Here is a 14,389-nt window from a genome sequence, read left to right as displayed (position 1 = left end):
ACTAAAATATTATATTTTATTCTCTCTCTCTCTCTCTCTCTTGTTTTATATGTATATTATTATTATTTGATGAGTAGTTTATATTACTTTAATAAGTTGCATGTAAAAATAAAAACTAGAATATAGAATAAATTGTAAAATAAGATAGTACAATAGATAAAGTAACGTTTGAGAATGTAAATTTATTTTTTATTTTTTATTTTTTTTGGCATTCTCCAATGCCAGTGCTATAAGGCTAAGGGCTATCCATCAGTATTGGGAATCTTGGCCATTCCAACCCCCTTCCATAAATTGAAATTGAGGACAGTTTGAAACTACAAATTTTATATTATTTCTATATTCCATTTAAATATTTCTTTTATTTATTTATAAATAAAGACTACAACATATTTTAGTAAGTTGATTTCATATTTTGTGACGTAGGAGAACTTCACTATGATAAGTTGCATGTCACATAAGTACAACAATTTTAACTATTAATCAAACTCCTACAAGCAACTGACCCCCATCTGCTAGAGCCAATTACCAAATAATCCAAGAGCATTCATAAATCATTTGGATCACAGTCAAAATACCAATAGGTAAAGAAAATAGCTTCCCGTGTATCTTCGTAGGCAATATATCAAAAATAAAACCATAGAAAGTGGGATGTTTCAACGGAAATTTATCGTTCAAAGCGTTCAAGAAAATATATAAAAGATAACGACCGCATTTCGGATAGAGACAAGATATTGTTGCACTGTGGCATTTTTAAATCGAATGAGTTCAAATATTTCATTGGCTTCTGTATTCAAATGTGTCAAAATCACCACTTTCGGGAACTTTCAATAGAAGCATGCTCACAAATCATTAAGAATCTGGATACAAGATAAAAAATTGAGCACCAAGTAATTAAACTACCTAAAAAAAATCTCACTGTTTTGCATAAACTAAATGGTAAAAATGGCCTATCCTTTTGTTCTACTTTTTTGTTCTACTTTCAACTAAATTTTTGCACGAATGCAGAAAGGGACACAACCAGGTGACGAAACCGTGATGGTTACCGAAAAGTTAACCCTACAAACCACATATTTATGCAAGAATCAAGGTCTATCTATGAAGCAAACTAGCAAAAGGAAATCTAGCTGATAAGCTTCTTTCATGTAGGAATCACAAAGGCACAGACTGTCTCTTCCTTATAGTTTCTTACCATAGTAGGTAGTATCACATTTCTACAACGGGCCTATCTTTTTTTAAATACTACAGGGTCCAATCTAACCCAATTTACAGTTGAATTTCGTGTTCGATGTGATAAATCATGAACCATTATTATGCAAAAATGAATCACGCGGTTGCAAAACATAAGAATCTAGTATCCCATGTCCATACCTTATAGGAAATTCTCAGACATGCTCTTCTTATTCCACCAATGTGATGGGGCTTCAAAGAAGTCCATGAATGGGCTAGTATGGGATGGGTAGCAATATGTACAAGGGTGTAGAGTCCATTCGAATCGGTTCTCCTAGATGGCACAATTGAAATGATAAATATGGGCCATACAACTATAGAACAAACAATTTAAGAAATCACGTTTCCAAGGGATTACTGGACATGCTGGAAAATATTAGACTAGAATAGGAGGGCATATTAATCACTATATGAGCATAAAGCAACAGGCTTTTTCATTCACTAAAAGAATCTATTTTCCTTTCACATTTCTATATAGAAAGAGAGAGCGAGGGAGAGAGAATCATCACTACCTTGAACCTGAACAAATTTCACAGGTTGCAGCTCCTTGGGCACTCATCCTGGCATGAGCCACAGCTACCTAAACAGCCATGGCCAGCACCATCTGTTTGAGCAAGACTTAACTAGTAGCTAGACGTAAAACTACTGCCAGGAAACAACCAGTTCACACTAGCCATATCTCCGAGCTTCATCCAAAGAAACCGCCAAGGCCAGCATGATCTGTTCCTCATAACTATCAGGAATAATGGTCTCCATGGCATTTTGAAGGTTGCCCTCCATTTCATCTGCTTGTGGCATTGCAGAAGCATCTTCTGTGGCATCAGAGCTTGCATAGCTGGTTCCTGCTTCAGCCACGTCTGATCCACGGTCCCCATAACATTCTCCATCATCCCTTGTCAATGTCATCCTACCATCAGTTGATGCCTCACTGGAGCTCGCTGCAGTTGGGTAATTTTCTATATCTTCGTGGTCCCTGTTGTAAAGCCTGCTACCTTGTGGAAGCATGCTGCTTGCTGACATATTTCTGTTAGGGTTAACAGAAGATTCTCCAACTATTTGCTGCCGCTCTGCCAAGGCAGCTATGGCACAAGCAAGACCTCCAGATGGGGAAGATGAGGATCCAGCTGCTGTAGTCATCGCAGGTAATACATAGCGATCTGTAGCATATTGCTCAGAAGGAGCATCACCATATACAGGATTTCTGTGTCTGCTGTTCTCCTGTAAAATTCATTTTAGTAAAATTTATAAGAATTGTGGATCAGCAGGCATTATTACCAGAAACAATATGATAGTCTAGTCACCAACTTAAATTATAAACAAATGTCAGTTCAAAACCTACAATGGTCAATGGCTACATCAAGTGATAATAAAAATATTAAATTTCCATTCAAGGGAATCAGAATATTAAGTTTCCATTCAACAGAATCAACACTCTGACTCAACCTCACCCCCAAACACACACAAAAAAGGGTCATAGACTATTTAGTCAACATCTCCATTTTTAGGAGGCAAACATACATCTTGAAAATTCCATGGTAGGCCAATCTAGGAGATGGTTACATGGCCAGCCTTTTATAGAGATATATGTGTTACCATTTTTTGCCATGTTCAGTTCGTGAAAATTCTATGCGCATAATATGCTACCGTCAGTGCATGGAAAAGCCAGTCAAACTTACTGCTAAAATTAGCTGACAGATTAGACAAGACTTCAATGGAAGAGTATAAACACCAAAATATTAACAATTGAAAAAGAAAAAGAAAAAATAGTGGCCAATTAGACAATAGACAGAAGGGCACCCTCACAAAATACATGAAGCAGATGTGTAGCTCTCATGCAGAAACTTGAGGGCAAAAAGACATTCCGGACAAGAAGAAATTTGAAACCCTAAGTTTGCCTGATTTTATAAGTGTTGACAAAAAAAGAGTTTATATATGTAAATAATCATAAGGATATAACCTATAAAAACCCCTATTTTGTATCTGCTGTTCACTAATCAATTATAAACAAAAGAAATAATGCTACAAATGTATGGCCACTTCCACAGAGAAGATGGTGTCATAACGTCATGGTTATTTGATAAACTATTTATACTGTAAGGAAGATTCACCCATCAAATTTAAAGAGTCACAATGATACAAACCCATAGGTAAAACTCACCCTTGAAAACAGGCTTACAAGAGAAGGGTGCCCGAGTGCTTTGTTTTTTTTTTTTTTTTTTTTAAGTAAAATTTTTTATTTGTAATTTTTTCATATAATTTCTCTAAAATGATAAGTTTTTCACTAAAATAATGTCACTTTCGTATGATTTAATAACTGACATCCAACGTTCCACCTTTAATGCCCCCATACATAGGTTACAAGTTTGCATTACTAAACCCGGCACCCAAGTGCTTATATACACATGGCTAAACTTGCACTTAACACTTGGATCGTAACAACCACCACGCTCCATGGTCGACGTCCACGACAGCTCACTCTATCAACATTGACCTAATAGTAGCCCTTCTTTTACGGCTCCACTCACCTATTAGTTTTTCAATGACTTAGCAAGACATTTTAATCTGGCCTCTAGGCTGCCCCCTCTGAGATTTGATCACAAAGCAGCGACCCATTTAATCCCATACTCAACTAGTTACATCTAATTACTTGACATGGTGGTTGGCTCTGATAAAAATTAATATAAACTCATAGGTAAAACTCACCCTTGAAAACCGGCTTGCAAGGGGAGGTTGTCCAAGTGTTTATATACATATGGTTAAGCTTGCACTTAATCCATTTGGACACTTGGATCATAACACACAACAGAATAAGACAACTAAGAAAAGCATAACCCCAATTTGGGGAATGAGAGGGGCAATAGAGGAATATGTATACTAGTAGATGGATTGACAAGAAAAAATACAATACACAAACCCACTCACTAAACCCAAAAAAGGAAAAGGTGCACATCTTGTACCATACAATAGTAAACAGTAGAATGTGGCTAAATGCCCATCCAAGTTCACCACAAAAGTGAAGGAAACAATAGGTAACAAAAATTTTATGATGATGGGGATGTTACTTCAAGCAGATTGGGGTGAACAAAATATATGCCCAATATTGTTAAAAGCATGCTTAAAGCTCAAGGCTCAAAGCTCAAGGCCCCAATGTCTAAGCGCTTCGCTTGGTCAAAGCAAAGCTCATTTAATGAAGCACAGCTTAGGCACGCTTTTCTGGCACTTTTTGAATAAGAATCTTTTTTTTTTTTTTGGGTTAAAAAATATACGAATCATTAAAATTAATTGCTCAAACTTAAAGGAAATGACATGGAGTATTGATTTATTATAGAACACTATTCTTAAGCTGCTGTTTTACACACAAAAAAAATGTTTACATATCAATAGATACCAACCATGATAATTTACCATTCTTGTATATGCCCTGTTCACAATGACAAATACAACATCAGAAATAGCAATAAGTAATCCACAATACAAGAATATCCTCTATTACCTCCTATTAACTATCCAAGGCTTTCCATGACATAACTTTAAATCTGTTCTTTTTGTACTTATAAGTCCATAAGCCAGGTAATGAGCTAGCAAAAACCCAAGATATTTCATATCTTCCCATTAATCAGATAGATGAAATGACCAAGCAATCAGAAAACCATCACAGGTTCATCATCAAACCTATAAGGAACATGTTAGGTTTTAGAATTAGCAAATTCCTTGTGACAAACCATGTGTCAAAGTGGGTTATAAGGTTGGTCATACAAAAATCTGTCAAGAAGCTGATTAAAGAAGTAAGACATAAATTTTGGCTGAACAAATCCAAGACTTGCTTAGCATGTAGAAACTTCACCTGACACTCACTCGACCCTCACTTGAGTGAGATTGTGAAAACCTGAATCCAAGTTCTTTTACAAATCTGATTTTTGCTAAAGCATTAACCGACCTATATAAACCCTCTTAAGCACATTTTTCAAGGTAGAGAAAGCAGTTGTACCAAGCACATCTAGAGAGCCTTTTGCCTTGTTCTCAAAATAGAAAAATACCTCTGTTTATACAACTTTTTCCTAAATAGATAATCTGCTGTGTGATTATTTACCCTTAAGCTTAAAATGCTATTCTTGAAACAACATAGTTTGTTGTCGCTGTCCAGAGTTCTAGTGTTGTGCACGAGGTTCATTTGTCCGTAGAAGAATTTTATAGTTCTAGAGTCACTGCAGTAGGAAAGCAAGCGGGCCATTTGCTGAGGCTTCTTAGCTACAAAGGTTTTGAATATTTTTATTGATTGTAAATGTTTCTTTTATAATGAATTTCCTACAATTTTGGATCCCTGAAGTGGTTTTTCTTTAAAGAGGTTCTTCAGGTTTTTCACTTTGTTAACAAATTTGTGTGCCTTTTACTGCTTTACATCATTATGGTTTGATTTGGTAATTATAACTGTGGTTGAAGATAATACTTTGTAAATCCATAGTAATAAACCATAACTTGATCAATTATTTAGAAATAACTTACTGAATTTGATCCTTGACACCTATTGTCATAGATAAAGCACAATCACTCAAAGTCCCCCCTCACTTTAATGGGAACAATTATGCCTATCACAAGGTTCACATGAGAGCATTCCTTAAACCCTTTAGATGAGAGGGTGTGGCTGTCGATAGCAAAAGGATGGACCAAACCACCAACCAAGGTAGAGGAATGGTCCAAAGATCAAATGGGTGAATGCACTTGAACTAGTAAAGGACTGAATGTTATCTTTATGGTTGTATTCCAAGTAGAGATAAAAGAAATTAAAATTTTAGAATGCCAAGGAGGCTTGGGATATTCTAGAGATAACTCATGCAGGGACAAAGACTCGACAATTTCAAAACTTCAGATGTTAACAAATAGGTTTGAGGAGATTAGGATGAAACCTTTGATGAAATTTATGCCAAACTGAATGACACAGTTAACTCTAGTTTCAATCTAGGTGAAAAGATCAACGAGCAAAGAACAACGAGAAATATCATGAAATTCATTACAAAGTCACAGATTTAAGGTCTTAAACCTGCTCAAGAACAAAAGATCACACACAACATGCAAGTATTATGCCTGCACCTTGTTCACTAGTTCTAACTTCTAATACTAGTACTACAAGAAAACGTCTTCATAAGAACAAAAGACCACACACAACATGCAAGTATTATGCCTGCACCTTGTTCACTAGTTCTAACTTCTAATACTAGTACTACAAGAAAACGTCTTCATATATATATATATATATATTTGTGCACAATGTACTCAAGGGATAGATGGAATTGATTAATATAAAGATTGAATGTTTTTAGTATCCAGGCACATTGGCCTTATAATTCCTTTTTTTCTCTTTCTTGTGGTATTGTACATGGGTAATGTTCATACAACCCCCAAACACCATAAAATTCTATCTTTTCCTTCTTCCTTACAACCCCTCCAACCCTTTCTTTAACCAATCAAAACCCTAAAACTCCACATACTTTCTTCTACCAAGTAACCATCAACTAACTCATCAGACCACCTTTTAATTCCTAACACAGCCCCATAACCCTTTCTTCAATAATTCTAAACCATAGATCCACAAGTACTACTATCCATAAATCCATGAGACCACCTTTTAATTCCTAACACAACCCCATAACCCTTTCTTCAACAATTCTAAACAATAGATAAATATATATATATATATACTATTATTTCTAAACTACAACAATTATGAGTAGAAAAATTCCCCTATTTGTCCTATGTCAGGCCAACATCGACCACATCAAATNCTCAAGTGCTCTTTAAAGATTTCAAGTGCTCTGCAAGTATTTCTAAGTGTTATTGTTTTTCAAAAGTGCTCTATAAAGATTCCAAGTGAATTAAACATCACTCGCATGAATGACCAGAAATCATTGTGGAAGTAGGCATGTTTAAGAAATCAAATGTAGAACACTTTGAATAAATAAATAAGCTTCTTTTTAATAATTCAGTTTTTTCTCTCTTTCTTTCTATCCCAAATAATGTATCTTTCTTAGAAGACTAAAAGCAGTAACTAAAAAAAATTAGGTTATCTCTTTTCTCCTGAAGTTATCGAAATTATTTGTAATAATTTATTGGCTGCAATTGAAAAGGTCTTATTGATATCCATTTATCTGATAACTAGGCATAAGTAATAATCCATTCTATAATTTCTTTTATTTAATTACCTCTTGTGAAAAAATAATTCCAAAAACAAAGGAATTAATCGTTCGGTACGCAATAACATAAGTTATAACAATAGGAGAAGAGGGATTTGAATCATAGGCATTTGTTGGAAATATCAAAAAGTGTCAATTAACCTATAAGGCATTTAATAATACGACAGTAAACATTTTAAAATTCATAGCAATATTGTCACAAGGAAAGATGAATACACCAGCTCCTGAGTTATAATAGAAGGCTGAGAATCCAATTCAGATTAATTTACATTTTATTTCAATAAAAACACGCCTTCGATGTTTTAATATACTTCTTAACTGGAGCATGGCAAGATTCATCCAATCTTCAGTCACCTGAATATACAATGAAAGTATTATTAGTGAGATAGATTGAGCTACACCAGAACCATATACTACTTAATCCGAGATATTAATGTAATAAGTTTGTACAGAAGTACCGACAGACCAATAAGTACACCATTGTTGCTAAATAGATTAATCTTAAAAGAACTATATTTTAATTTACAAAGCTAAATAAATCTTAAATGACAATATATAGTTGTGAGGAAAGAGTTTAAATGACAATAGTTGTGAGGAATAATATGAGAGGAGGTGCTAACTGCTAACTATGATATTGAAGCAATGTGCATCTCTGCACCACACAACACACAATGATACAATCAAAATTGATGAGCACGTTGCCCACCTTTTTTGGGAGTATGTTTCCTACCTACGAAAAAGAGAAAAGAGCATGCCAATACAGAGCAGTGATACCATTTTACTTGAAACTAAACAAAGTAACTAAAGTAAACTCTAATGCCAGTTACCAGCAAAAGCATATTCTAACAAGCATTCGAAATGGCCAGAGACTCAGAGTACGACCAATGGGGGTCGCTATTTAATCCAATTATAGAGTCGATCACGTCCTAAATTTTATCAAAGGTGATTCATGTTTTCAGTTAATACATATATTATTATTAATCATCAATTCCAACGCTCTATACAGAGTTTGGGGTTCCACTAAAACACTATATAAGATGGTTGTTAGTATATGCCATTGATAGATAAATGAATGTAATACTTATCCAAAAAACAAAAAGATAAATGAATGTAAACTTCTATTAGATGCTATGGTCTCAAAGCTCCTCAAATTTGGTAGGAAACTGATGGTGGGTCCATAGAGGGCAGTCATTCAAATAACAATTCCTTCTCAACTGTATTCAAACCCCAATTCAATTCTGCATGAATGAAAAGTGATGCAACAAAAACACAACTTAACTTTTCGCATAATCCCAATTCCTTTTTTTTTTCTTTCTAATTTCTTTCTTTCTTGTGTTCCATTCAAATAAGCTGATGTAATGTCAGTTAAGTAAAATCTGAAAAGGTAATAATAGAAATATATCTAGATATACATAATTGAAATCCACAAAAGGATAACACATATTTATAGCATTATAAATCCTCAAGAAAATGATACCACAAATTGAATCAGGGCCACTGTGTTCTGAAACGAATACCTACTTAAGCACTGTGGTGTGCAGGGGCATCACCAATGAGCTTAAATTCCTGCACCTCCTTGAAGTTCAACCATGGCTTCTCCCAAATCTTGGCTTCATAAATTTTTTTCTTCCCGCCATCCTCCACCTCCACCGTTAGAATGTATATTGTTCCAGAAACCACCTGCTGTTTCGCATTCACCACCTTCTTAAACTGCAGCAGTGTATTCTACACACAGCATAACACAATTAGACAAATGAACATTTAAACAAATATTAATCCCACCACCAAAATTTCAGCAAAACCAATCATTCATCCATGCACATTAGTATATATATGGCGTCTCTTTACCATCAGGCCAAAGAGTTTCTTTTTTGTGCAAGTGGGAATGTCGAATTAAATCCCATTGAACTGATTAAACCCCCACGCATAATTGAGATGCATAAAATTAACTCATTCCCATATTATTAAAACCTGACTTTTGGAACAATAGGACTCACTTAACAATACAATGGAACCCACTTTAAGAGTAAAAATAAACTTAAAAGGTAAAATATGCTAACTTTTTTTCAAATCCCAAATAACAAACCTTAATCTCAAAATTTTGGGTCTGCTGTGAATCCTTCACAGATTAGTTAAGGTTGGTCACATGTATTAATTTCCTCCGTTCCATTCTATTTAAAATCATATTCACTCCTTAATTTCATTAGTCCTATTTTATTACTTGTACTAATGAATTAATTGGAAATTTCACAAACAATTGTAAAAAAAAAAAAAAAAAAAAAAAAAATCACCAATAAACGACAGACGATCTAGAATAAAATTGCCCATGTTTTTTTTTTATTTTCGGTATAAATTGCAAAAAAAAAAAAAAAAAAGCATAATATGAAAGATGATAACAACGTTAAAACATAAAAGTGATATAGATAGATAGAGTACCTCTTTCTTGTTGTGATCGTCGACAGCAAAACGAGCGAGATCGTCGATCTGCAAGCTGTTCTCATGTCCTTAACATCTGTCACTCCTCCAGGTAGTGCTGCCATTTTTCTCTTTCGATAAACAAACAACCAAACACTTTTGTTAATATTTTTTTTTTTTTTTAAGCTTCGATTCGATTTGTGTATCTTTCGGAGTTTGTATATTGGCTTTAAATAGGGAAAAAAAAGAGAGGCTCTCGTTTTTCCTTTTTCTTTTTTTACTTTACTTTATTTCATTATATTATATTATATTATATTCCAAAGAGAGATTCACAAATCGCAGGCAATTGCAGATATTTAACGCGTTTGATGAAATCGTGTACGACCGACACTTCTCTTCTTCTTCTTCTTATTCTTATCGCGACGTGACGTGGCAAACTAAGATTTGTTAGAAGATGGTGGTCAACGTTGATTATTGTAGTAGTAGTGTAGGAATTACGTACGGAATTATTCCTACGAGTTGTTCCTAATTCCTATCCTTAATGCCTAAGAATTGGAAAAGTCAAAACGAGAAGCCCATAGGCGTGGATCAATTTGCCATATTATTATTGCTGTTTGAGCCGTAGCCCACAGGATTGGGTGGAGGCGCAGGACAGCAACTTAAAATATTTTACACCAAAGATTTTTATTTTTTATTTATTTTTTTTGGTATCATAGTACAGAACCAGCTACTGTTTGGTGCTCAGCTTTTAATCAACAATTTTTAGTAATTAAATAAAGAAAACGTTAACGAGTGTCGTTGGGATATTGGTTAAGAATTCATTTTAAGAAAGTTTTGATATCATTTTTATAGGAAATGAAAAAAGTTGTCAAAACATTAATTGCTTTTTATTTTTTCCCATAAGAACTTTCTTTAATTGGATTGTTAACCAATGCCCTACGGCACTCGTTAACATGACTCATTAAATAATAATAACATTTTTTATATATATTTTTATAACACTTAAATATGTACACAATACTAAAAATTGAACAACAATACTTAAACTGATGCAGGAGATACAAGAAGATTTTTATTTAGTATTATTTATATTTGCAAGTCAATTGTATTTTTATATTTTAAGTCCTAGTAGTTTATTAGGCTATTAATATTTTAATTTGGAAGCAAGGTTATTTTTGTAATAAGGCAATTAGGGTTTCCTAGCAATCTTTTGTAAGCAACCTATTATATTCCTTGAGGAGATAGTTGATATTTTGATGAATGAAAAAAAATGGCCGCTTGGTCTTTCTTTAGTCTGGTGCTGACTCAAGTTCTACTCTAGGTGCTGACTCCTGGTGGTTTCCCCGCTTGGTGTTGACTCCAAGCAAGACCTAGGTGCTGACTCTTAGGTCATATCCCTTTATTTTATTGTTATTTCAGTTTTGTTCTGGTTGTCTTGCATCATAAACACTACTATCAAACGAGCCCTCAGTCATTAAATTTGCTAGTGTTGGAGGTCTAATGATCGGGCCGCCAAAACCAACAACAAAAATAGTGGCTTCGACAATCCAAATGCTGGAGAAATTATAAAGTCATCATGGTGGACAAGCGATATGGTCTACCATTCTAGTAAAAGACTCTCATCTGTTTAAAATTGTTGAGCTAAAAAATTCTTTTAAACAAAAACTAATTACTGACTCAGCAATTTTAAACAAAGACTCTCATCTGTTTAAAATTGTTGAGTTAAAAAATTCTTTTAAACAAAAACTAATTACTGCCTCAGCAATTTTAAACAAGTGAGAGTCTTTTAGTGGAATGATGGACAAGTGACGTTGTCCACCATAAGAGCTATATAATTTCTCCAAGTGTCGGTACCTACCTGGCCATCCCTGTTAGTAGATACACGGATACACCCATACCCAAAAAGAAATACCATACATGTTACAGTAGAACACCAATTTTGGGCCTAAAACCATTTTAACTCATAGGTTGAATCTATGCTTACACCAAAAACCAATTGGTATCTTGGTCTAAGGATAAAAAACTATTATCAGGAGTGAAAGTCATATGTTGAAATTCTCCCTCAAAAAAAAAAAAACCATTACAAGAGAATATCAGTTGCCTAATAGTACATACCTTACAAAAGAAAATAAATTTTTTTTTGAAAGCAAAGAAAATAAATGTTGTCTACAAAATTTTCATAATACTTTCATAATAAATTTTAAATGATAGGTTGTTATTTTATTTTTAGCTATTATCAATAGGTAAAAATGTAATGTTAATAGTAAGTTCAAATTATAACTACTAACAATTTACCACGTAGAATAGAATTCGTTGTAAAAACATTGTAAAAATATTATGCATTGCAAAAGAAAAAACATGTGTATAGTTTTTTTTTTTTTTTTTAAAAAAAAGTAGTTAGGTGTTTAAATTTAATTAGAGATTCTAAGATATTATACCTAGGTTTTGTCATTTTTTTTCTTATTAAATGATATTATAAAAGTGGCAATGTATATTATTTTTACGAAGACCAAAATAAAAAAAATGACAATGTATAGGACAAAAGCCAACCAACTAAAAAAAAAATTACATTATGAAAGTGTGAACTTGATATACGCAAAACATTATAAAAGCGTGAACTTGATATGCGCAAAACATTATAAAAGCATGACAAGGACATTATGGAAAAAAAATCCACAAATGTGCCAACTAACAAAATGTATAATATATTATTATAATATCACACAATTTAACCCAAGTCTGCCTTTATATAATCATTGATAGAGAACAATAATGTTCACTAAGGAAATCGATCGTTTCAACTAAATTTCATTTTGTGTGTGTGGGTAGGAACTAAATAATTTGTTCTTGTGAGACCAATTGGCAATTGTTCTTATGGTTATGGATCGTCGAGAAAAAGATGGCGCGAAATTGTGTGTTAACAACAATTTTTATAACATGCAAAATAAATAAATTATTACTCCATAACCATAAGAGCAATTTTTATATGATGTTCATAATTAACAACAACCTTGCTAATTAAAATGGTCTTGCATGTTGTTGCTTAAAAATATTTTTACAGATTAAAAAAAGGAAATAATCTACAGTTCGTTGGTGAAAAAGTCACAGAATTCATCGTTGAGTTTAAGGGTCCCAAAAACAGTAAGTTCAATTTTTATTTTTATTTCCATAAATTGTTGTATCATCATCATATAAATTAAAATTTTGGATTAAAAAAAATATAAAAATTATAATTTTTACTTGATTTTCTTATTTACTTCCTTTAGGTCTTTACCAAGGATTTGTTTGGAAAATCCGTGTGGACCTCGAAGAAGGATATCCAAACAAACCACCAGTCATCAACTTTGTAGACAAAAATTTTCACCCAAATATTGACATTGAGTAAGAATTTAAATTATAATTTTTACTTGATTTTCTTATTTACTTCCTTTAGGTCTTTACCAAGGATTTGTTTGGAAAATCCGTGTGGACCTCGAAGAAGGATATCCAAACAAACCACCAGTCATCAACTTTGTAGACAAAAATTTTCACCCAAATATTGACATTGAGTAAGAATTTTATTTTAAATATACAATTATATTTTAAATAAAGTTAACGATTTTTTACTAATGAGCTTTACTTTCATCATTTTAGTTCTGGCCGGGTTCATGTGTGTGGATCAGTTGGAAATTGAAAATTGGAATTCAGACTTTGGTAATATATATGGGTATAGATGCATGATTTCATAAATTTTAGAAGTTTTAATTTAACTTTGTTTTCTTTAAAAGCGACTTTATTTTTTAAATTTTACTTTGTTTGGCGTGTGAGTTGTAGAACTGGAACATGTTTTTGAGTTCGTAATCCCTCAGATTTTGCTCCAACCAAATGTGGAAGATCCCTATAATTTTGAGGCTGCTGATTTGTACGTCCGAGACCTAAAGGAGTACAAAGAAAAACTTGAAAGTAATTTTCTTTTTTATTTTGGTAAAAAAAAATTTAATAAAAAAGTTTATCTACTTACATTAATTTCTTTCTATATTTATAATTGAAATAGTGAGTTATACTTAAAAATTAATAATTCTTGTAGGTTATTGCTACCAGCATGCTAAGCCCATTTGATGGTTGATTTGAGAGTATTATCAGGAGATGATTTGGTCATATTTTCTAAAATAATAAATGACTTAGGGTTCATTTGGATATAGCTGAAAACTGAAAACTGAAACTGAAAAACACTGTAGCAAAATAATTTTTAAATGTGTAAATAGTACCGTGGAACCTATTTTTAATGAAAATGTTGCTAAAAAGTAAAATTTGTAGGTGCACTGTTCACAGGAAAAGTCAAATATTGCGGCTATTGTTTATGAATAGTAGCCCGCAACAGTAAATGAACAGTAACAATTTTGGCCTGAAACGCATGAAAAAAAAAAAAGCTGAAAATGCAAACGCCCAATGTCGACGCGCAAGCCAAACGTACACTTAGTGTCCGTTTGGAAACAGCTTATTTAGTTAAAACTGAAATTTTTTTTACTGAAAGTATAGTGAATAAAGGTAAAAGTTAGTGAGACGTATAAATAATAGCA

The 14,389-nt window shown here is 33.0% G+C and overlaps 1 protein-coding gene, 1 long non-coding RNA gene and 1 other non-coding gene across 4 annotated transcripts; all 3 read right to left on the bottom strand.

Annotated features, from left to right (window-relative positions):
* Positions 1 to 625: 625 nt before the first annotated feature.
* LOC136070162 (E3 ubiquitin-protein ligase GW2-like) lies at positions 626 to 2,477 on the bottom strand. 2 transcript variants are annotated; one of them, XM_065779613.1, is made up of 2 exons: positions 1,740 to 2,477; positions 626 to 1,056 (listed from the first exon to the last, which is right to left on the bottom strand). In XM_065779613.1, exon 1 carries the CDS (start codon positions 2,362 to 2,364, stop codon positions 1,897 to 1,899), a length of 468 nt encoding a protein of 155 aa, XP_065635685.1. In that variant the 5' UTR covers positions 2,365 to 2,477; the 3' UTR covers positions 626 to 1,056; positions 1,740 to 1,896. The 2 variants fall into 2 exon arrangements, with proteins under 2 accessions (XP_065635685.1, XP_065635684.1); XM_065779612.1 differs by lacking the exon at positions 626 to 1,056 and adding an exon at positions 1,289 to 1,501.
* Positions 2,478 to 7,566: 5,089 nt separating this feature from the next.
* Positions 7,567 to 9,046, bottom strand: LOC111987298 (uncharacterized). The gene is made up of 2 exons (XR_010631414.1): positions 8,933 to 9,046; positions 7,567 to 7,769 (listed from the first exon to the last, which is right to left on the bottom strand). It is a non-coding gene; the product is annotated as an uncharacterized LOC111987298 (transcript).
* LOC136061212 (uncharacterized) lies at positions 9,046 to 10,396 on the bottom strand. The gene is made up of 2 exons (XR_010631413.1): positions 9,852 to 10,396; positions 9,046 to 9,140 (listed from the first exon to the last, which is right to left on the bottom strand). It is a non-coding gene; the product is annotated as an uncharacterized LOC136061212 (long non-coding RNA).
* Between the last annotated feature and the right edge of the window lie 3,993 nt (positions 10,397 to 14,389).

Source organism: Quercus suber, unplaced genomic scaffold (genome assembly GCF_002906115.3).
Source record: "Quercus suber isolate HL8 unplaced genomic scaffold, Cork oak 2.0 scaffold_215, whole genome shotgun sequence".
In the NCBI taxonomy this organism is placed as follows: domain Eukaryota; kingdom Viridiplantae; phylum Streptophyta; class Magnoliopsida; order Fagales; family Fagaceae; genus Quercus; species Quercus suber.
Note: the sequence above shows the minus strand (reverse complement) of the source record. Positions and strands in the feature narration are given on the sequence as shown.